This window comes from Xenopus laevis, chromosome 4L (genome assembly GCF_017654675.1).
Source record: "Xenopus laevis strain J_2021 chromosome 4L, Xenopus_laevis_v10.1, whole genome shotgun sequence".
NCBI lineage: Eukaryota > Metazoa > Chordata > Amphibia > Anura > Pipidae > Xenopus > Xenopus laevis.
Genome location: NC_054377.1, coordinates 61,155,700 through 61,180,225, shown reverse-complemented (window position 1 = coordinate 61,180,225; position 24,526 = coordinate 61,155,700). Strand labels below are relative to the sequence as shown.

Below are 24,526 nucleotides of genomic sequence, written 5' to 3'. Positions count from 1 at the left end.
TTTACTTTTTGTCACAAAACGAGGAAGTAATAAAGGTTTTCCTCTTCCCACCCCTAATTTGCAAATGCAAATTAGGATTCGGTTCGGTATTCGGTTGAATCTTTCACAAAGGATTCAGAGGGTTCGGCCGAATCCAAAATAGTGGATTCAGTGCATCCCTATTTAGTATGGGGGCCCTGTGATTCCTGATGGCAGCTCTATCTGCATATACAGTAAAAAACAGTTATGGTTACCAATAGATACAATTAGATACATTACCAAGCTGGTTCCTGGGTGTTGTCCTGTCCTTTATCTGGTTATTAATTGGTGGTAAAGATACTCTTCTTCTCCTGGAATAAGCAGCATTTATACTTAGTCTTAGCCATCACCTGATCTGAGAAACATTAATATTAGCTGGCTTGAAATTGCCAGATAGTTTTGTTGTCAGTTTTAGTACTGATTCCCTTTTCCCTTAAATATGAAAAAAATGCAATATTTCAATCACATAAAACACACACACAACAATGAAAAGGGAAGGAATGCTGGAAAGGAGAGGCAACTGTAAAGTGGCCTCCTATGTGCCTTGTGAGGTTGTAGAATTCTAAAGAGCAGAAAGGAAGGAATGTGCAAATAGCTAGAAGGAACTAGAGATGTTCACACATACACAGCAGGTTATACTCATCCTGTAAAGGTATGGGATCTGTTATCCAGAATGCTCGGCACCTGGGACCTCAATAGTGTGGGGAGAACAGGTGATTATAAGCTTTGTGCCTTTGTATGATCATGGAACTCCCCAGTGACATGTGAAATGTTTTTATTTTACCATGGGGCAGTACATTACTCCCTATAATATATGCCCATTTCCAGTAAATTCTGTACAAAGTATCTTATTGAATTTTATACCCTCTTTTAATTAAATGGAACAGCTATCACCATTTAAACAAAATAACAAATAACCAATTTGAATGTAAATTATTTATTCATGACAACATTTAATCGACCAACTGTTTTATATATTGCATACGAATGCAACACGTGGATGTAGTATTTAGGACGCAGTAATATATTGTTTACCTGACAGGCGGCAGGGTCAGTTCCTTTATGTGTTTCCATCGCTCAAGAAAATTTGTAGACCATTTTTGTTTCTTATTAAAATAAATTAATGCTTTCATTAGTTGGGGATCTTCTCTGCACCTGTAGCCAAAATATATGCATTTATAAGCTGGTTGGTAAGTCAGCAAAGTTATAAGAGATCTGGTCAGATAAATGTACCCACTTTTCTTTAGGGTTTTATAATGTGATCTACTAAGATGACAACAGCTTTTGATGCAAAGCTGCATAAAGGATTATTCTATAATAGTCTATTGGTATAAAACATTCTACATTTATGTTGACTGGTAATTGACAGATCACGAGTGTAGTAAACCACCTTGACACACTTGATATCTTACCATTAGAGGGCAGCATTGTGTCATCACAATTAGTATTGGTTCTGATTTGCCGAAGCAGTGCCGAGTATCTGAGATGTATAATGACAAATTACCTTTTGCATAAATAGGGTGTGGTACTATACCTCTTAAGAAGCTGCCTTTGTGCTACGTGATTGAAGCTTAAGTAATTCAGTGCAATAGCAGCAGAGCCTTGCACTTGTTCTGATACACTGGAAAGCAGCTGACATAACATGCTGACAACTTCTATGGAGACCATTGCAGCTGGAAGACCTAAAAGAAAGGCTAATATTAGTATTGCTAGTAACATTCTAAGCAACAATTATTAGGACTTCTTTTGTTACTGACTGTGGAACAATGAATAACGTTGGAGATCCTCACTCAGTATTACAAACATTGACCCCTATAGTCTCACTTACTTATATAATATAATATTTAGAAATGGTGAGAATGTCAGGTAAATGTAAATGACATATCCAGATATAAGGTTAAAGGTTGCCACCAGCTCAGTGTCAGACTGGGATGCCAGCGGCCCACCAGAAAACCTTAAGCTGGCCATAGACACAAAGATCGGATCGATTTTCGGACTGTGTGTGGAGAGTCCCGTCATTTTTCGTCCGGCGGAGATCGGTTGTTTGGTTGATCGAACAGGTTAAAAGATTTCTGTCAGCTGCGGGTAATATCTCTGCGTGTATTGCCGATCGTAAGCTTTTCAGAGGGAGACTGTCACTAGCTTTGGTCAGACATAACTTTCGTACGATTGCTGTCAGGGGCAGAACATCGGCTCATCTGTTCTATTACTACTTTATTTGATCGGAATGGTTAGTGGCAGATCGGGAGATGGGGAAGTCTGATCGTACATTGATTCGTACAATCGGATCTTTGCGTCTGTGGCCAGCTTTAGACTGTGGGCCCAACAGGGGCGATCCTGGCCCCTCCGCTACCTGAGGCAGCAGCAGTTGCTGCTGCCCCCCCTCCCCCAGAAATTCGCTCTTAAAGTACCAGGAGCAGCATTTTTGCTGCCCCTGGTACCTAGTGGGGCGCTGCCGCCTGAGGCGACAGCCTCAACTCGCCTCATTGGCGAAGCACCCCTGGGGCCCAACAGAAAAACTTAGACTGAGGGCCCGCTTTCCAAACTATTATTCCTCCTCCTCCCCCCACTCAACCTCTTTATTCTCCTAGTCTTTTATATCTACTTCCATTATTACACATTTTTTCCCATAAAGAAATAAGAAATGACCATGAAATAGTCCAAATGGCTAGAAGCAAGAGGGCCCACTGACATCTGGGCCCACCGGGAGTTTTCCTGGTATCTCTGTGGGCCAGTCCGATACTGCCCAGGAAGAGGCGAAGTTATTCCTTAAAGGTTTGTGTTTAACTTGTAATTATATCCTGATGAAGGGAGGTTGTACACCCCGAAACGTTGATTTTGGCAATGATATAAATCAATAAAGAAGGGGCACTATCCCCACTGCAGAAATTTGGGTGTGAGCGGATCCCTGAACAGGCAGTCCGATACTGTACCAGCTCTCAGCTCAGCACCACAATTGAATGGCACGTCAGTTTCAACGAAGAAACTACTAGAGTGGAGAAAAACAACAGTGGAGGAAAATACTAAAAATATTGAAATAAAATGTGATTTGGTCTGAATATTAAAACAGTGAGCAAAATTGTTCGGAAATAATTGTTTTGCCTATGCAGAAAGACGCAGAATAATGCATTTATGTTGGCAGCAAAACTGGTTAATTGTAAAGCCAACTTGGCAACAGTGTTGTTTTTGCAGTTAATTTCTTTTTGTTGATGTGCACAGTGTTCATAGCTCTGTTATGTCCGCAATTAACACCTGTTGTGAAATTCTTTTGCGCAGCCTTCAGTTACATTATCTACAGGGTATAAGGCAGTGTTTCCCAAACAGTGATGCATGCTCATATTACCAAAGGTTATAGCATGCTGGGAGCTTTAGGTTTGGGTAATAAATGTAATGCTGATTGACAAAACTCCTTCTCTGCTCTCCTGAGCAAATGGCTTAGATATGGAACCACTGGAACACTTTGCTTGTCAGCAAAGGGGTGTTTAGCTGCACTTTGGGAGAAACATGTTGCTAGGCATTTCCCTTTCCCTACCAACAATTTAGTTAATTTGTGGGCAGCGAAAGGTAAAAGCTTATTTATTCTAGTTCTGAACACCTAGGCAGCACTGTATCTGCCCTTCTGATTTTAGATTACTGTGCAATGACAGCAAGCAAATAAAGTTCCCACTATTAGATTGCACCAGGATGACTGACATAGTGCTTTTAGGGTTATCCTGGATTGAGAATCCACATGCATCTGTAATTAAGTTTATTATAGAGAGCAAGATTTAGCAAATCAGAGGGTTTAGAAAATGTTTACATCCTTATAAGCTTGGACTGCCTTATTTGGAAAATTAGGGAAGAGGTTTAGGCAAGGTTCTAAAAACTGGTAGGTATTCATGAAGATATTTAATTGTCCAAAAAATTAGTTACCTGCTCTTGAGTGAGACAGTCTTGCCACACAGTCTGCTGCCAAGGCAAGAGTCTCATCTGAGGTTGAATCTTCTAGCAAACTGACAAGAGTCTGAATTCCAACAGCACAGGTATACGACGGCTTCTTGTCAAGTATGATTGGTGCAAGAATAACTAACTGCAAAAACAAAATATATAGACATAGCTATAATTAATGTTTTTTTGTTCTGAGCCCCAATTTCATAATCTGATATTGCACACCCAATGACCAGAAGCCATACAAATTCCTTTTTGCCAGTCTAATAGTGTCTCTGTGAGCATATATCATACTTCCCAACATTTGAAAAACAGATAGAGAGAGAAAAAAATATGCTGTGCGTAGCACGGCAAATTTTTTTTGGTTATGTTCATTTTATGACCACACCTGACCACACCCCGAAAATTCCAAACCCATTTTACAAAATTTTGCAGGATATGAAAAGTTTGAACACATTTCTGGGGGTTTAGGGTCAGAATTTATGTGCTAGTACAGTTTCACTAATGAAGGTGAATTGCCCTTCCTGCAAGTCACAGTTTCCCCAAGAAACCTGCTTATCTTAAATAGTTACAATTATATCTTTGATTCTCTAAAATAGTTACAAATGTATCTAAGTGCAGGTGCCAAGTATGCTGGGCTCTCTGACAAAAGCCTCTTTCACTGCAGGCAATCAAAGAGAAACTCGGGACATTTCAGTAAGAAACTGGGACTGCGGCTGAGCTGTCAAAATCGGGACTGTCCTGCAGAAAAAGGGACAGTTGGCAGGTTTAATATACTCAAATTCAAATATACTTTGTACAATAGGCAATCAATCCCACACGGCAGGATAAATATGTATTATATCAGGTTACATGTGCAAATACAGCCACACTACTATGTAGTTACAGCAGAAAAAGTATTATAATTTGGGAGAGGACAATGAAAAAACAAAGATTCACCCAATTTTTAAACATGCAAACAAGGGCTACATCTAGGGTTGCCACCTGGCCTGGCCAGTAAAAATGATGCTTGAAGCCAATATTATTTATAGGAAAAAACAGCAAGAATATAGAAACCTCTAAGTTAGTGGTATGTGAGTTGGGGTAGGGCCGACTGGGGTTGTCAAACTAGTTCTATTTTGGGTACAGGCAGGTCATGGGAGTCACTCTCTACTAGGGTTGCCACCTTTTCTGGAAAAAAAAACGGCCTTCCTATATATTTATCTTTTTCCCCTATTAATAACATTGGGATCAACCACCAGTTTTACCTGCCAGGCTAGTAAAATACTGGCCAGGCGGCAACCCTACTCTTTACTGGAGACATTATTGCCCACAACCAGTTATCAATCTCTAAAGGGGTGCTGCAGATGTGAGTTTTAACATTTTTGAAAACTTTAGGCAGGATGGGGAAGGCTGCAGTTTAAGGTCATTATGTAAGAGGTACAAAGTTAAGGCTAGCACCCCCCCCCCTTGTGCAATAAAACACATTTAGCACTTACTTACATTTTGTTTCCTGTAAGACCATATTTGCCAGTAACACTTCCTGCTCTGCTAATGCAGAGGGAACTAATGTGCACAGCTGAGGTAGTAACTTTTACATGATGCACCAGTTCCCATGTGCAGGATTAAGAAAATGTTCCTGTTGTATTTCAGGTAGTAATCCTTAGCCTAATGTTTTACAAACTGATTGAAAACGTTTTATGCCACTGCAAAATAGTTTTATACTGTCTCTACAACACACAGCCTGCAGTGAGCTACAGCAGACAGACAGTTACACATGCAAATCAGTGCACATGTTGCACAGTAATTAATGCTCATTATAGATCCTTTATGTTGCCTGATGTAAAGTGTACTGTTTTATAAAAGCCACCCTAGTATACAGTATTCATATGATTACTATTTGTTATATGTATTTCCAGAACAGTATAATGCATACCTCCCAACATTTTGGAAGTAAAAAGAGGGACAAAAATTTTTTTCCGCAATTTTTTGACCACACCCCTTTCTGTGGCCACACCCCCTAATTACCATGTTTGTTTTACAAAATTTGGCAGGTTATGAAAGTTTGAAAATATTTCTCCTTATCTAAACTGTGTTTTTGTGTCTCAAAATTGTTACAAAGTATCTTATTTGCACCCGTTACTGTTCTGGGCTCTCTGCTAAAAGCCAATTAAGTGAGAAACTTTGTTTCTTTTTCTGGCTGTTCAGTGCAGAAAAAAGATGGACTTTCCAGTACAAATGAGGGACTGCGGGTTGAGCTGTCAAAAGAGGGACTGTCCCTCCAAAAAAGGGACAGTTGGGAGGTATGATAATGTGATATCACCTGTATACTGAATTACTTGTATAGAAGTATATTTACTTAGTTTAGAAACATTTATATGGTGCACCAGTTCCCATGTGCAGGATTAAGAAAATGTTCCTGTTGTCTTTCAGCTCCCTGCAATAAATGAAATTACTTCTCTCTTACCCTACCCTCGCGCTCTGAATTCATTTTCATATTTGCAACAATTACCTTAACTCTGTCATTGCTACTCTAAATGACATGCTGACAGTAATATGTATCTCAAAGGAACCGAGTATGAACTGGGTGCCTTTAACTTGTATTGGCTCAGTATGAGGCTGGTACACAACTTTAATGCAGTGATAGTTCAGAAGTGTTAAGTATTCAGTCTTTAGTGTTTATCTCTCCTGTTTAGCTCAGAGTAGCTCACCTTCACCTATTCTAATTTTTTATTGAGACAAGAGAAAACAAAGAATCCCATTTTATCCCAATTTGAAAAAAAAAAATAGTTTAACCAATGAATTGTTGCATATAAACTTCTTTATTTGATTTGATTATTAAAAAATTACAAAATCAATCACCTTTCTCAATCAATTATTGTACATGAATTAATTTCTACTCTACTCATCCATTTCCTGTTTAACTTATTTAACTTCTTACAATTAAAAATTAATTAATTCAGAGATTAAATTATAAAGTGAAATAAATCAACTATAAATTCATTGAAAGTGCTTAGTACTTGTGCAAACAAGAATTAGCTTGATTGTGCGTTTGTTGCACTGTATCTCTACACAGACAAGTGCTTAGAATTATGTATTCATTAAATGAGGTAGTAGAAAAGTAAAGTGACAGTGCTATTGAATATAAATGATCAATTTAAAAAGTTCAATAAGTTGTCCAAAGGTTAAATTGACGATATGCTAATCGATTAATTAAGATCAAATAGATTAAACCTAGTGCCCAAATTCATTGATTGCACTGTTGAAAAGGAAATTCATAGAGAGTGGATCTGTCCCAAAAGAACTAACTGTAATTAAATCATATAAAGAAGTTTATAAACAAGAATTCATTGGTTAAAAATAGTTTAAAAAAAAAAATTGGGATAACACAGGGTTCTTTATTTTCTCTTGTCTCAATAATTAAGTTATGCTGACAAAGTCAGACCCCTATTGCAACCCAAGTGTTAATCAAGCTCTCTTGCCAATTGATCCAAACTCTCTTTAAAACAAACTATTCAGATTTTTTTCCACATATTGTTCAGTAAAAAAATATATAAATTCAAAACTAGGTCTGTGCAAATTCTGTAGTTCATTCAACTGTTTTGCAGTCGCAATGAAAACGTTATGCAAAGGTCATGTGTTTGTTATTCATGGAATTACAGTTTTTATTACCTTTGGTAATAGCTCAGTGAAGTGAAACAATGATTTAATTTACCAGTTATCTTGCCAGGTTTTTTTTAACCTGGCAAGACTGCTTTTCTTAGCCCGCTATTATAAATTGCTGTTTAATAGATGAATTTGTGAATGAAGAAAGCATAGGGACAGTAGAAATAACAAACAATTGTGTTTCATAAGAAAACCAGTATAAAAAGAATATCTCATAGATTGGTGTCTGGAACAAAAATATTGGTTATTTTTCTCTTATATAATGCATTCAACTGTGTATTGGCTGTAAATGTTTGAAAAAGCATGGCATATCTATTAAGTACCTGGAAAGCTGCATGAGTCCTAAAAGTCTCCTTAGAAGATTTCAGAAAAGACTTAAATTGATACCATCTGACTCCACCACACTGGACAATGGCCTTCTGCTGACTTGGACAGTTAAAAGCAAAGGTTGCTAAAGCAGAACCTGCTAACAGGCCAACATCTTCTCTGTGTGAATGCCACAAGCGCAGAACATACTCATAACTGAAATCTGAATCCCTGCAGAGCAGTCCCAAGTTCTCACTGTGTCCTGCTCAAATGGAAATAATAACAGAAGCTGTAAGCCCATTCCTATGTATACAAAAATGCAGCCCATTCTGCTGTACATTAAAGGGATACTGTCATGGGAAAAAAAATTTTTTCAAAATGAATCAGCTAATAGTGTTGTTCCAGCAGAATTCTGTGCTGAAATACATTTCTCAGAAGAGCAAACAGATTTTTTTATATTTAATTTTAAAATCTGACATGGGGCTAGACATTTTGTCAATTTCCCAGCTGCCCCAATTCATGTGACGTGTGCCTGCACTTCAGGAGAGAAATGTTTTCTGACAGGCTGCTGTTTTTCCTTCTCAATGTAACTGAATGTGTCTCAGTGGGACATGGGTTTTTACTATTGAGTGTTGTTCTTAGATCTACCAGGCAGCTGTTATCTTATGTTAGGGAGCTGTTATCTGGTTACCTTCCCGTTGTTCTTTTGTTTGGCTGTTGGGGGGAAAAGGGGAGGGGGGTGATATCACTCTAACTTGCAGTTCAGCAGTAAAGAGCGATGGAAGTTTATCAGAGCACAAGTCACATGACTTGGGGCAGCTGGGAAATTGACAATATGTCTAGCCCCATGTCAGATTTCAAAATTGAATATAAAAAAATCTGTTTGCTCTTTTGAGAAATGGATTTCAGTGCAGAATTCTGCTGGAGCAGCACTATTAACTGATTCATTTTGAAAATTTTTTTTTTTCCCATGACAGTATCCCTTTAAACAAATAGATAGGAGAGTTGCTGTCCAAGAAATATTGTTGGCAGATTTCAATAACAGGAATAGTCAATCGTTTACTCAAAAGCAAACCATAGGGCTCATTTGTAACATTTGTAACTAGACTGCATATCAGGTTATCAATGCTGAATTAACATTTCAATTTACATTCTAAGTAAAACTAACAATTAACAATCTAGTATCAATTTTCTTTCTCTCCCTCTACCACAAGGGTGGAATCATTCCCTGATCTTCTGCTCACACTGGAGCAGAAGAGAAAAACTCACACTTCCTACTTCCTGCATTTACCCAGTTCAACCTTCTCCTATTTCCTGCCTTCATACAGTGTCGGACTGGCCCACCGGGATACCAGGAAAACTCCTGGTGGGCCCAGGTGTCAGAGCCCTCATGCTGCTAAACATTTGGCCTATTTCATGGCCATTCCCTATTTCTATGAGAACAAAGAGGCTAAATAGATGGAATAATTGATTATAGTATAAAGAGAGCAGACTAGAGGTTGATTGAGGAGATGAAGAATATAAGTACTGAGAGTGGGCCCCTGGTCTAAGGTTTTTGGGTGGGCCCCTGGTGTCCCAGTCCATCCCAGTCCGACACTGCCTTCATAGAACTACAATTGCTCTCAAACCATCCTACACTGTTTTCCCAGGTCACTTCAATCATGGCGTTGTTGCGCTACCTGTCTCAAGATTGCTTATAGGGTCCCCTTTAAATGGCATACACTTGGGGCATATTTGCTATGTGCTGTAAAAAATGGTGGAATAATTCACCTCACTATAGGCTTTGCAGTGTAAAAAAATTACATTTTAAAAATGTTACATGCTTTTTCTTAGAGTGACTACTGCCAGAAGCAATGTAAAATAACGGCGGCAAATCTGGCATTCGCATGTTGTAAAATAAAACACTCCTTAAAATTGCCATTCATTTTAGACACATTTGTATTTGCTTTTTTTTTGTACCAGAAAATTTTGTTTTACACAGTAAAATTAATATGCCCCTTGGTGATTGTTGCTTCTCCCAGCTGATATAAAAGGAAGCTCTGTACTTGCCTTGACTAGGTGGCAAGTACAGGGCTTGCTTTGAGACTGGATTATAGAGAAGCCAGTTTGGGGACCACAGGGAAGTCTAACTTCAGTAGCAAAGTACAAGAGCGCAATATTCAAGATAATTACGATCTGGTGGGTCTGCCCCCGAAACATTGTGTATGATTTAATAAACGCAGGGGACATACCTGCATCATCGAGTATCGTGTACTGGTCGTTTATTTATTTATTTTTTTTCTAACTATTGCAAAAATGAAAATAGACGTGCGTGTAGAAGCATATTTACATTTTTAAGCCAACTGGTTCTCATATACGTGCAAATATGTTGACAATGCAACAGACTTATTTAATAGGTAAATATATTAACCACAAGATAGGCTTGTGTGCACTTGTTTAAAAAATAAAATCAATCATACTAGTCAAAAGGCAGTACTTTATAGAGCTAAAAACCATTAATTGCTCATTCATGCTCTGGTACACAGACCAAGGCAATCCAAGAGACAGCACACCCAGCAAAGATTAGCAGAGAGTGTAAATATTTCTTTAACGTTCTGCTCTTGTTTCTCTATTGAGAACTGAAAGGGGTGAGGGAATATTAACATTAGATATATGCTCTTCTGTGGGTCTCACAGGCAATACAGTAAGTTTGCAAGAATTATTGTTCAGAAACTCTTTAAATATAAACATTAACTTTTCAACATTTGTTATGGTACATTTTGACATGCTAATGGTTTATAAGCTTTAAGAACCTTGCACTCACAGTCTTTACTGAGTGATTATTAGTTAATGCAGGCATTATAGATTTTATGATCTACATTGGATAAGGGGTTAAACAAGCCCTGGCTAATAAAGTTAATTTGTGTTAGGCATGTCTTGTAAATCATGGAGGAGCAGCAGAATATTTGTAAGTGTCGGCAGAATGTCTTGTGATATAAACTTGTTAACTGAAATGTTGCAGGGAACTAGGAGTGTCTCTAGCAGATGCCATTTGCAAGGTGGAATGTATATAATATCCAGCAAGGTATTAACTCTTATATTTGGGCAAATGGCACCTAGTAACTAGTTTGGAAGTCAGACAGATGGGTAAATGGTGGAGAGACTCTGCAGAAAGTGAAGTAATAAAAGTAACAATAACACTAAAAAGCATTGTCGAATATTCATTTTCCAGTTGTCAGATAACAAAATTCATGCCGAGTTGCTTAGAGTAGGCCAATCTATAACATTCTAATGGAGTAGTATGTAATAACAAGGGCACAACTTTGCCCAGGTCTGGTTGCTCATATTAATAGTTCTGATTCTCAATTTCAAATCAGTAAATACCACCTGCTGATTGGTTGATATGGGTCACCGGACCTGTAGTAATCTTTAGTAAGAATGTATATGGCCAACTATATTAAAACAATGGGACCGGTCCGGTTTCGATTACAAATCTGTCATTGCAATGCAATTGTAATACCAAACTATATAATGTATATATGACCAAAATATGTAAAGTTTTTTTATTAAGCCAAGTGAGTGAAAGTGTACCAGTGACCTCTGCCTTTTAGCCTAAAAAGAAAGAAAGGCTAAAAAGAAAGTGTACATGATTACAAAGTCTTTCTAAAATAATACTAAGCACTGCTGGGATTTTTTTTTCTGCAGTGTACTGTTATTTTTAAAAACTCTGGCATCATGACCAGCTATTTCAGACCTAGGATCAAGGACTTTTCACTGTGCTGCCACTGATGGTAACACATCGAGAGTTAAAACTGCTGGTACATCTCTAAGCTACTATTAACATATAATGTATGTGTATGCACAATAAAGGCAGTAGCACCTATTCCATAGACACAGTTAAGCATGTAAAGCACGGTAGAAAATTGATTTAGAGGCAGTTTATTAAAATTTATTTAGATATTCATTAATTTTGTGGCAAAAAAAAAAAACATTACCTAGAACAATTGCTGCAATTGTAAGTGCTGCCTCCACTCGGATACATTCTGACTGAGAATAGATTAATAATGCCACCAGGTAGTGAAGGCCCCTGCAACCTGCAACAGCAGTCTGGTTTTTGTGATGAGAAATAAAACCTTAAAAAAATAAAAGCAAGTAAGCCAGAAAAACCATTAAAGAATATTGCACACGATTTTACAATATAACAGCTACATAGATAAGTTGGGTTGAAAAAAAGACAAAAGTTCATCAAGTTTAACCCTTAACCCATTAAATCAAGCAGCAGCAGGGTTCCTGCTGTACAGATCATAGAAGTAATATTATATATTCTGAATGTTCACTGTACATGCTCATTTATTGTACCATTTATAAATATGTGTAAATAATACTGGGGTGGGACCTGTTATACAGAATTCTCGGAACATGGAGTTTTCCGGATAACAGATCTTTCCATAATTTGGATCTTCATACCATGTTTACTAAAAAATAATGGAGTCTATGGGAGACTGCTACCTATATTTCAGAGCTTTCTGGATAATGGGTTTCCGGATAATGGATCCCATACCTGTAATAAACTCAATAATGATACTATAGGATGAAAATTCAAGCCAGTAGGGAAATTTTGGATTGAATTAGGAGTTTTGTCTCAAATGTAAACTGGTCTACAAATGCAAATACTCAGAGACACATATGTTTGTGATAGACTATACCTACCAACACCAAGGCATATGTGCCGAACAGTTTGAACTGCACTGAGAAGCACATCCTCCATGTTTGATGTCAGCAGTCGGACCAGATGGTGTGCTCCACTGGCAGACGCAACAGCATTTCTCACATCATACGGACCCTGAACCAAAACACTCAAAGCTTTAGTGCCAATTAAATTCAGCTTATATGAAGGGGTTTCCAGAAATTCCACTAGCAAGGATACACCTGGAAAACAGTAAGAGGCAAATAAATGTAAGGTGCTGTATAACTTGCTGCTGCTATATAAATAAATGATGATGATGATGAACATAATGACCCTGCCAAAAATTATATACTTATTATGTCGTAGTTGTTCTCTACTGAGTTCGATCTGTGTCAGTGATTATTTCATCTTTGCAGTACTTGGTTTCTGAATTTCACCAGGGAACTATCAATATGGAGGATGTGTCCCCCACCCATGTCTGCCATATCCCAAATACATACAGGCAGTATAAGAGACTCTGATGTAACTGAACCTTGTATCTGTGTACGGAAGGAAATAACAGCCTCTACTTTAACACCGGCCCAACACCACACATTATGAAGCTGGAGAGTGTAGTTTGGTCACATGAGCAGGTGAGCTACAGGGGTGGGTGGGGGCAGTGGCGGCCCAAGGATAAGCAGGCGTTCTTGCCTTGAGCACTTGTAGCTTGTAGCAGAGTGAGGTGCTACAGCTGGGCCTCAACCTTAAAACCCAGGCTAGTCAGTGTCTCAGGAACTCTGACTAAGAGAGACACAGAAAGAGCTCTGGAATCCTGACACAAAGGAACCTATGTGCCTGTGCACACACAGTCATCCGCATCGAGGTCTGTTATTATGCTGCCTTTAAGTTGTTGATTAACTCATATTGCTGCTGAAAGACATTTATGTTTGTTTAAACTGTTTTTGGAAGAAAATTGCCTTTATTTTTACCTGTTTGCTGCAGGCTGATATACAGTAAAAGCCATTTTACTTTAAGAAACGTTTGCTGTCCTGACACTTACTCTGGGACTTTGTGAATGATAATATCACTACAGAAAAAAAATGTGCTGGTTTAATACCACTGCAAAATAGGATAATGGTGTAGCTCAGGGTGAATCTGTTTGACTCAAGCAGCATTGAGCATTATTGCAGGAAACCTGGAAAAATAAATAAATATACTTGTGTCTCATAGAGATGTTTCTCATGATCATATGGTCACTTGGTTTTAGATCAGTAACACAAGTAATGCATTGTCTGAAAAGTCTTATCTGTTCATTATTATCATTAGTGGACAGTTGAAAAGGCTCATTTGTTTACACCCTTCCCATAGCACATCCATTCATTTTAAAATGTTATGAGATCATGAGCCTCCTATTTCAGAATATAAATATCTTAGAAGACTTATTGGAGTTCTAATTTCCTTATACATGCAGGAGGTACAGTATTGATACATATGGCACAGGTAGACCCAGGTCCTCTAAGGATCCAAGCAAAATCTGTAAGTTGGCTTAGATCATCTCTCCTTACTTATTAGGAGGTCAACAACAGTGAAGAAGCAGTGAGAAACTTGCTAATCATCTCTTGTCATAGTAGCACTAACAAGCTGAAAGAGATATATATATTCACAGGTATATTTATTAAAAAACTTTTTTATACAGTGCTAACAATTGTTGACATAGCTATATACAGTATTTATGGTTAGTCCTCTTTTTGGTGGCCAAGATACAGGGAGGTTGTCACTTTTCCAAGGCCACGGCTTGCTGACACAGATCTTGACTGAGAATCTAAGGTTTCCAGAAGACTGACTCTAGTAACTGAACCTGTCATCCATTCTTCCATTGCTTTTTCACTTTTAAATAGGAATGTAGTAGTCAATAGATAGCACAACACAATCATGACACTAAATGCTTCTGAAACTATTCATTTCCGGGTACATTTAATAGTTGCATTAGCATTTTGGTAACTCTTATAATACTGCAGCAGCAACAACGACAGTGTAATTATTAATTCATTTAATTAACCTGATACACAGACCCCTGATGCTTTGTATAGTAATAAATAAAGCTTTAAACACTAATTTGTAATGTGATAGCATATTGTACAGACCTATTCTGGCTGCAATTATTCTCTGTCTTTCTTTGTCTGCTCCTGCTAAAGCCCAAAGAGTCTGTATTATTTCCTCCTGAGTACGCACTGTACGAGTTCTCTTGAGTAAATGAAGAAGAGGAGAAATTCCATTTTGTTCCATGAATGTCTTCTGTGCAGTCACATTACTGGACACAAGTCTAACAATAAATCAAGTGATATGTAATCTCTACAGCACTGAAGGACAATAGGAAAATAAGGAGTGATATAGATATGACAAAATAAAAATCACAATAAATCATAAATTACTAAAAATAAAGAATAGAGTCTATAATGCAAACTAGTTTAGATCATGAGATTCAACTTCATTTTTACATTACAAGGATATGCTGCACAGCATGCTGTTAACAAATGAGCCCCATAGCTGTAACAAGCACTGTGAAAACACGGGAATTTAGTTACAAATATATTACCTGTGTATGGTTTTGATGGCTGACATCTGTACATCTCTGGTTTTGAATTTCAGCATCTGATGAAGAATTGTCCCTATATTCTCACAAATAAAAGAATTTTGGTTGTTTGGATTTCCCTCTACAATGTTTCCTACAGCTTCACTCCACGCAACCATCAAGGTTTTCTGTTGGCATTCATAAAACAGTTGCACCAAAAGTGGAACCAGATCAGTTTGTTTGCCCAAGGCATCCTTGCAGATTGGTGAAGCAGCAGCCATCAAGGCCATGGCTTTTAGAGCTGGCAGCAAGACGTCCTTGTCTTTATTAGATAGTAATTTCATAAGTACTGGAATGATGTTGGCTGAGTATGTTTCAGCAAAGCTCACCTCGTTTATCAGCTCACACACTGCATCTAACAAATCAGGGACAAGTTGCCTGGACACACTGAAAACCATAGGAATCAGTGCAGCAATATGATTATCTTTACAGACCTGCTTCTTTGCATTTGAGTTCTCCAAAACAAGTTTTAGAATATTGAATACATATTTCTTTGCATTATCTGCAATATTTTTCTCCAGCACAGTGACCAAGCCTAATACCAGAGATTCAGCAAGCAAGCTGTCAACAAGTGAACTCAGGGCATCTTCTTGTTGCCCCATCAGTCCAGCAATGACAGAGCAGGCACTGATAATATAATCTTTTTTGTCTGAATACAGTAGTGCCACCAGCTTCTTATATACATTGAGGTTTTGATCAGCAAGAGACAGAAAATATCTGAGAAGATCCACATGCTCATAAATGGCACACATCTCTATTACCCCATGACTTTGCCTGTTATGGAATGTGATGTCTGCGCCATGTTTAATTAGTATGTTGACCATTTCTTTGCTACCACTTGATGCAGCAAGTAGTAACGGGGTATTCTGAAGGCTGTCATTGGTCAAGGTTTCCAGTTGTTCTGGTCCGGAAGACTTTATGAGACGTTCTATCAGTGATATGTGATTTCTGTAAGCTGCGTGGTGTATTGGAGCCCACCCACTTTTATCAGACTCTTCCATATTATTTCCGTTTCTCTATAGAATACAACAAATTATTATTTATTCGTGTGCAGTGGTATTATTATATCGACATCTAAAGCGGACACAATACTTTCCTAAATATACTCTTTTGTGCCCTCTAGCTTTCTGAAGTAGGTGACCCAAATTTATCACAGAAGGCAATGAATATCAGCCCTTGTAGTGCATAAAAGAGCTGTGTTTTATATTCAGATGCTAAATTGCACAAGTGCAGTTGATTGTTTTCTGCTGGTAACTGCACTGTCCAATTTAGCAGTTATGCTCTTAAAGGACACCAATCATAACTAAAATAATTTACTAAGTAAATACACTATGTGAAAGTTCAAGATATCTGATTTTTAAAACAGAATTGTTTGTATAATGTAAATCATCAGCTCACTATACCTTCTGCAAGATCTCCCCTGTTTCCACTGCAGTTCTAGATGAGGCAGACATCTTGGATTGTACTGCCTCCTCCTACCTATATCTTCATAGCCAACTGCAGCTCTGAAATCTCGCACATGCTCAGTTGAAATTCCTTGGTTGCTTATCAACCCTTCTAAGCTATTTTCAAATTAGCCAGACTGCTGTGTTAACTGCTGTTCAGTAGTGCTGCCACCTTCTGGATGTTAGTGCGGGCCCTTCATTTGCATAATGACATCACTAGCAGGGGAAAAGATCATGATACTTCTAGTGAAGGAGTTTACTAAAACTAGGCATTCTGGGTAGAATACTCAGAGCAACACTACAATCTGAGCATGCTCGTGAGCTCATTTGCATGTTATTGTCACAGTATGGACTCCCTCAGTGAAAGAACCCATTTGACAAGGTAAATTGCATTCTTTTTCAAAAAACCATATATGTAGTTTGATTAAACGTGTTTAGATTGTACTGTCAGATGTGTTTGGTTTTTGGCTGTGACAGGTGCCCTTTAAATCAGTTCCACTGACTGTACTTTAGAAGAATGCATAAAGTAATGGTCTTGGCTAGAATAGTTCTGTTTAAGGCCTTTAGTGACACTTGTATGAAACTAATAACAGAAAGTCAAGTGTACACAGCAAACCAGTCCTATATAGAATATCTTTTTTTGTATCAGTTGGACCCTGGGGGGCATAGAAAACATTTTTATTGTACAGCACTGATATTACTGGACTTCAGCTTCAATTATGCTTTAATATTTGACAATAAACTGGTGTCCAGCAGCTTTTGGGTGGTGCAGTGTTGCTACCGAATGTATTTATATCCCCTTTATGAAAACCTTAATAAATACACAGCTCCATGATCCATTTCAAACATAAGATTTTGATGAACAACCAGATCCAAAATATACCCTTCTCTTAAGGGCAGAGACACACATTAGAGGAAACTTCCGGCGACTTCGGAAAACAAAGTACTCCGAGTGCTATCCCGCCGGTCGATTTAAGGCATTTCATGGAGATTAGTCGCCCGAAGAGGAGGCGATTTGTCGCTGGGCTGGTCCGTATCTCCACATGTATCTCTGCCCTAAAGAATCAGTAACATCAAAAAATGAAAGTGTTTTAAAGTAATCAAAATATAATACAGTGTTGCCCTGCACTGATAAAACTGTGTTTGCTTCAGAAACATTACAATTGTTTATATAAATAAGCTGCTGTGTAGCTTTGGGGGCAGCCGTTCAAAGGAGAACGGACTAAGGTTACACAGCAGATAGCAGATAAGCTCTGTAGAACATAATGCTGTTATCTGTTATCCACTATTTAACCTGTACCATATAGCCTTTTATCACTTTCACAACAGCTTGTTATGAACTATACATGTGTTTCTGAAGCAAACAGATCAGTTTTACCAGTGCAGGGCAACAGTACATGATATTTTCATTACTTTAAAACACTTTCATTTTTTGGTGTTACTGTTCCTTTAATGACAATGTCAGACTTCTGACAAGTCATTGATATTCTTCATCCCTAACTGAACAATGGTTCATCAATCATTATAGAAAGTGTCCGACCAGGGCATGCCTTGATTTCCGTTGCTGTCAAAGGGAAATGACCCAGTGCCATCCTAGAAGTTTTGATAACTAAACTGCACCAATTAAAATGGAAAAAATCTGTATGAAAAATATGCCACATTTACCATATCATAGTTGCAAAGGAATACAATGTGAATATTAATTTTCTATTATTGCTTATACTAGTGGAAATATCTGAAATAGTTCCTTACCTGATTTTTTATCCTTTGATTTTAATTTGAGAGATGATATTATAACTGGCTCATGCTTAGTGCTTCAACATTCATCTCAGAGGGAATCCTGTGAATAAAGCTCTTACTGTGTCTCACCCTGATGATCTGCTCAACTGAGTGCAAAGGGCTGATCCGTGGGTGATTCCCTGACACTTAGCAACTCAACCATAGGCAGGCTGCTGTTGGTGCTTTGCTCCCATGACAGCCACACAAAAGCTGTTCTCTTATCAAGAAGGCCCTCTGCAGGAATTATATCAGGAAAATGTGACAATTTAAATTGATGGGAATAATACTGAAAATAAAGAGTAAAAAAATAATATATGTGTATGTGTGTTTATACACTGAAAGCACTGAAACTATAAAAACATTTTTTTTAATGTTTTATGTTAGAAACTCAAAACTAAAACTAAAATCTGTGTAAGTATGCATTCTCCAGTCTTTGATTACCTGGAGATTCTCTATAGCCACCTTTTGATGCAGTAACAGGTCAAAGTATTTTGGTGTTAGTATATACCGGTATGGGACCTGTTATCCAGAATACTTGGGACCTGGGATTTTCTGGATAAGGGATCTTTCCATAATGTGGATACCTTATATCTGCTACAAAACACATTTCAACTTTAAATAAACCCAACAGGATTGTTTTGCCTTCAATAAGGATTCATTATATCTTAGGATCAAGTACAAAGTTCTGTTTTATTATTACAGACAAAAAGGAAATCATTTCTAAACATTTAAATTATTTGTTTAAAATGTAGTCTAAGGGAGATACCCTTGCTGTAATTCAGAACTTTCTGGATAACGGGTTTCCGGATAATGAATCTCGTACCTGTCCCAGCTTTGCAATGTTAGAGAGAGATTTTGGCACATTGTTCAGGGTAGATTTTCACCAACTTGGTCTTTAGTTGGATAAAGCATGAATAGTTGAATAGGGTCATTGATTAGATTGAAATCAGGGATTTAATGGTGCCATTGTAGGACATTTTCACTTTCATGCTGCAAAATACAAGTTTTTATGCATTTATGGATGCATGCTAAGGGCAAAAAAATGCAGATATTGTGGTACAAACTTCCGAGGTTACAATCACAACCTTTTATGCTATTATCTTTTGAACATGCATCAAGTGCAGGAAAATGCAGCAAGCTGAATCTAATAAAATGGGAATGCAACAAAACACTATTCCGAGTTAGTAAAACCAGGCAGAATATAATGGAATCAATTAGCTGATGTGTTTTGGTGCTCTCAAACCTGCATTTCAAACACATACACTTGTATGTAAAAACCTTACAAGGTGGGATAGATGTGGCATTTGGAGGAGCTTATTACTTAGTTGTTTGATAACTTTTCCCTGCTGAAATTTAAATGTGGTTTACAGCTTGAAACAGGTCTCTTGCAATTTTTTTTTGTATTTTGCACCATCCATTCTATTTTACCAGCATTTACAAATCCTGCTGTTTAAAAGAAGATCCAGAGCATCTTGTTAACATCACCATGTTCTACTGCAGAAATGAGTCAACCAAGTCAAGCTCTGATTAATTATGTTGAAGAATGTTTTCCCAATTAAGACCAAGATGGAGTTTTTTGGCAAAATTCGAAATTCGAATTTTCAAGTTTTTTATGGTCAAAACTGTCTAATTCTACTGGGGACTATTCAAATTCGATTTGAGTTTTTTTTTAAAAAATTCAAATTTTATTTACTAGATTTATCATACTCTGGCCCTTCAAGAACTCAAATTTGACTATTCGCCACCTAAAACCTGCCAAAATGCTGTTTCAGCCAATGGGAGAGTTCCAGGGATCAAGTTGGAGTTGATTGCAGCCGTCCTGACATTCAAGTTTTTTTTTGGAGAAAAAACTCAAATCGAGTTTTTTAAGTTCGAATCAAATTTAATTTGTTTTCTATTCGAATTTTCGAGTCGCATCTATTCATTCGACTTTTAAAAATGAGATTTTATTAATACGTTTCGATTGGTCAAATTTTAAGTTCATGGGAGTTTATGGGAGTTTTGAAAAATTTACATGAATACGAAATTTGACCCTTGATAAATGTGCCTCCAAATGTGGCTTGGGTCAAATTCATTCCTGAACACTGTGCAAAGCTGGTACATACTTTCCCCTCTCAAAAATAACCCTATCTGTAATATACTCTCCTTGTCGCCCTAGGCAACCAGGCCAGAACCCCCCCCCCCTGCGCAAGTATAATTTTTAAAGTGAAATGTCCCCTTTTTAGGTCTGAAAGCAGCAAGGTAGCAATTCAAGAAAATTATGACAGTGCCACTTAAAATCCAGAAGAGGGTGCTCTCAGTATATTTATGGTCAATGCAAACTGACATTGAAAAGCATACATTTAGAAAAATATGATCGGTAGTCCTGTTTTTTAAAAGATACCTGAAAATATTTCCGTCAAGGTGTTTGCAAGAACAGAGAAGTACTGATGGTCGGCAATAAACAAGTAACCACAGCATTTTTTATGCCTATTGAGTGCTCTCCTCATTTCTCCTTTACTAACAGAGAATGAAATTGCCCTTCAGAACCAGAAAGGGGGTTCTGGTTAGAAAATGGATTATAAAAAAATTAAATTAAAAAAATTATAGGTTATACATTATATAATAATAAAACTAATGGATATATTTTTGCCCCCCATCTCTTACTGAACTACTGCTCAGAGCATACCACCATCACCTGATGGATAGAAGGAGTGATGGATGTTACAGCTAGAATATCCTTTACTTAAGCATTGCTTACTCATACTGGTGCCCCCAATCATCCTGTTTAGCCTGAGAAGCCCTCTTTTTAATGCCAGACTTGATTTCAGATGAAATCCCTGTAAAGCATTAAATCAACAAGATGCTGTTCATCCTCAATTACAGAACACAGAGGCATTCATCCTGTAGAAATCCTTTCCTAGGCACAGATATGTACTTACAAGGCAATGCGTGAGAGTGACATCACATTGGGTGGGAAGTCGTTACTGCAATGTACAGAATGATCGATGGCATGAATATATTAGATTATTCAACTGATTGCAGTTTATCAGGAAAACAAACTCTGTATCACGCTCATGAATATATTTCTGTATAGCTCAACAAAGAAACTGTTGTTAGTAAGGTAAGAAAGAGGAATGATTAAATTAATATAGAGGAATCCATTTTCAAAGTATTACACTGCTTTGTTCAATTTTACAAATGTATTTAAAAATGCACAGATCAGTATGATTTAGATGGCAGTTTCCGTGCCATCTCTCTGCTCATTTTCTAGGTTGATCTGAGATATAGGGGCAGATTTACTAAAGGGCGAAGTGACTAACGCTGGTGACGATTTGCCAGCATTACCGCTTACAGGCACTTTGCCAATTTACTAACTGGCGCAGGCGCAACTTTGCTAGCGAAAGAGACAGACGCTAGAGGTCATTCGCACTATATTGCCAGGTGAATTTTTGCTCTGGCAAATGGATGTTACTCCGGAAATTCACTAAGATGCGGATTTTACTGAATGTCACCTCTTTCGCCAGACTTGTCTTCACCAGCTCAGACCAGGCAAAGTGCATTGGAGTGGATAGATCTTCCTCAATCTTCTGTTACTTACATCATATTTTTAGTGGAAAAAGTTTCTAAGTCCCAATAAACACTGGCGTCTTCCTTGTTTCAGAGTGATAGCATGCAAAAGTCCTTTCATTTTTTTAAAATTCACCAGTGTTCTGCGCCCTCGCATTTTAGTAAATTAGCATTGTCTGAGCAAATTTTCGTCTGGCGAAGTGTTGTGATGGCTGCGAAGCCGTTACTGGCAAATTTTCACTGCTTAGTAAATCTACCCCCATAATCTAACTTTGTTTAGCTACACATGCTGAACTGACAATCATATTTTTAGAATACATATATCTAAATTACTACAAAAACACAAATTGTTCAGGACTTGGGCCAAACTACTGTAACGAGTGAAAAGGGGGTGGAATTATCTCTCTTTACCACAGCTGCTGACTTGCTACCGCTGACATTTTTACATTGTGACCCTCTCTTTCACCTGGGTCCTCACAAGGTGTTGGAGGAAAGGCTAAGTGCTCCTGTAACTCTCACCATTTACAATATGAATAAAAAAAGTAGGAGCCAATAGTTCTTAATCAAACAAATTGTTTATTAACCCAAAGTAACTTTAAAGTGAACCTGTCAACCAGACACAAAAATCTGTATAATAAAAGTCCTTTTCAAATCAAACATGAAATCATGCTGTCAATATTGACAATCAAATATTGTCTGCCCTTAGGCATAGAGGCGGGGCAGACAATTACTTCACTTTCCATTCAGCACTTTCTATATGTCACTGCTCTCCCCACATTCTCCCAGTTCTCTTCACCATTTAATTGTGTAACCAGGGCATGGGGACGAACATCAGGTCCCCCATTCTGGTGCACAACAGATGATGCAAGGCTTGCCAGACTGAAGGAAAACAAAATTCAACTCATTTATATTGTGTAATTATAGTTCCTTTTGCTTGACTAATGTGATAAAATAGGATTTTGAATAATATTTTTGGGTGTCGAGTCCCCTTTAATAAAGGTACAATTAGCTCTTCACTTCTTCATCTGCCATGATATTTTCAAAACCTGTTTGATCGTTGAACTAACGAATGTCCATGGTACCAAAAAATGCACAAAACAATTCTCTCTGTACCCACACAGGCAGATTTATTTATTTTTATAATATGAATTTTAGACAAGATTTGTCATTCTTACACTGTACCACTTACATTTCTCTAATACAGTTAATATGGCATCAAAGAAATCACAATTGCTTTGTGAACTTCATTTTTCTACATTTGTATGTTGTAGAAAAACCAGGCTTGGTTTAAAAGAATACTAAAGCATTTCCATGCACTCACACACAGACACATTATGTGCTGTAATGTTTACGCTTACTGTGTTTCTATGGCACTTTGTGTCCTTGAGCCCCTACCAGCGTCCTGGCCTTCCAACCTCCCTAGAGATCATTTCCATGCTAAATCTAATTAGTGTCATGTTTACAAACAAACATGATCACATGTCTTTAAACCCTGGAAAAGTGATGTATATTTTAGCTGTAGTGTGTTATCTCATTGTCAGGAGGAGCAGTTTTTCATACTATGGGCACTTGCACATCTGACAGTTAGAAGAAACTCACAGCTTTAACCCTACAGGGACTGCTTGTTTCCATGACCTCTGTTGCTCCCATGATTGAAATGACTAGCTGCTAAAAATGTGACTAGCAATATTCAATACTTCGGACAAATTTTCAATTTATCTAGAGGCTTATTCTTGCTGATAATTCAAATGTTCAGCCATAACTACAAGAATGTTTAAATGGATATTGACAAAGAACTTCAGTGTATACCAGGCAGAGTAGCGAGATTCTGTTCAAACAACATGGTTTACAGAGAAGAGAATACTGATTCACTTTCTTCTGCCCTGAAATCAACAAAAGATAGGACTTTTTGGTGTATATGCAGCTATTGTATATAATATTGTATATATATATATATATATATATATATATATATATATATATATATATATATCCGCATTCGTCTGGGTGGCACACCGTATCACTTCGATTACCCGGGCTGTATCTGCACTTACTTAAACACATAAAAAAATTTTCATTGAAATCCCTGGAGTTGCTGGTTAGTGATGGGCGAATTTATTCGCCAGGCGCGAATTTGCGGCGAATTTGCGCGATTCACGGCAGCGAATAAATTCGCGAAACGCCCGCGAAAATTTGCGGAAAAAATTCGCCGGCGTCAAAATTTTTTTTTTCAAAAAAACGGACGCCGGCATCATAAACGGGCGCCGGCGTCGAAGAAACGGGCGCCGGCGTCAAAAACGAGACGCCAGCGCCGTTTTGCTAATTTTTCGCCGTTTCGCGAATTTCGCGCGAAATTCGCAAATTTTTCGGCGAAGCGAAACGGCGCAAATTCGCCCATCACTATTGCTGGTCATTTGAACAGTATGTATATATATATATATATATATATATATATATATATATATATATATATATGTTATCTACTATTGAAATACCCGCACTCACGATAAAAGATGTAAGCGACTGCCTGGGTGCAATCCTTAAACGTATATGTATATAGTCCCCAAGAAGGAGCACTCA

At 37.7% G+C, this 24,526-nt stretch overlaps 1 protein-coding gene across 1 annotated transcript; it reads right to left on the bottom strand.

Annotated features, from left to right (window-relative positions):
* Positions 1–96: 96 nt before the first annotated feature.
* On the bottom strand, positions 97–18,513 carry LOC121403150 (ankyrin and armadillo repeat-containing protein-like). Its single transcript, XM_041591043.1, has 10 exons — positions 18,371–18,513; positions 15,138–16,189; positions 14,686–14,864; positions 12,586–12,804; positions 11,871–12,008; positions 7,914–8,158; positions 3,931–4,087; positions 1,553–1,700; positions 1,054–1,173; positions 97–329 (listed from the first exon to the last, which is right to left on the bottom strand). The coding sequence occupies exons 2-10, from the start codon at positions 16,172–16,174 to the stop codon at positions 230–232; spliced, it is 2,343 nt and encodes a 780-aa protein (XP_041446977.1). The 5' UTR covers positions 16,175–16,189; positions 18,371–18,513; the 3' UTR covers positions 97–229.
* Positions 18,514–24,526: the final 6,013 nt, after the last annotated feature.

Bases quoted from the DNA above. Each gene is read 5' to 3' on its own strand.
- LOC121403150 (XM_041591043.1), bottom strand. From the start codon at position 16,174: ATGGAAGAGTCTGATAAAAGTGGGTGGGCTCCAATACACCACGCAGCT. The intron at 12,805-14,685 runs GTCTGTACAATA...ACTGTTTTCCAG, and splicing joins AATAATTGCAGCCAGAATAG to GTGTATCCTTGCTAGTGGAA. The intron at 330-1,053 runs GTAAACAATATA...TGCTTATTCCAG, and splicing joins CTGACCCTGCCGCCTGTCAG to GAGAAGAAGAGTATCTTTAC.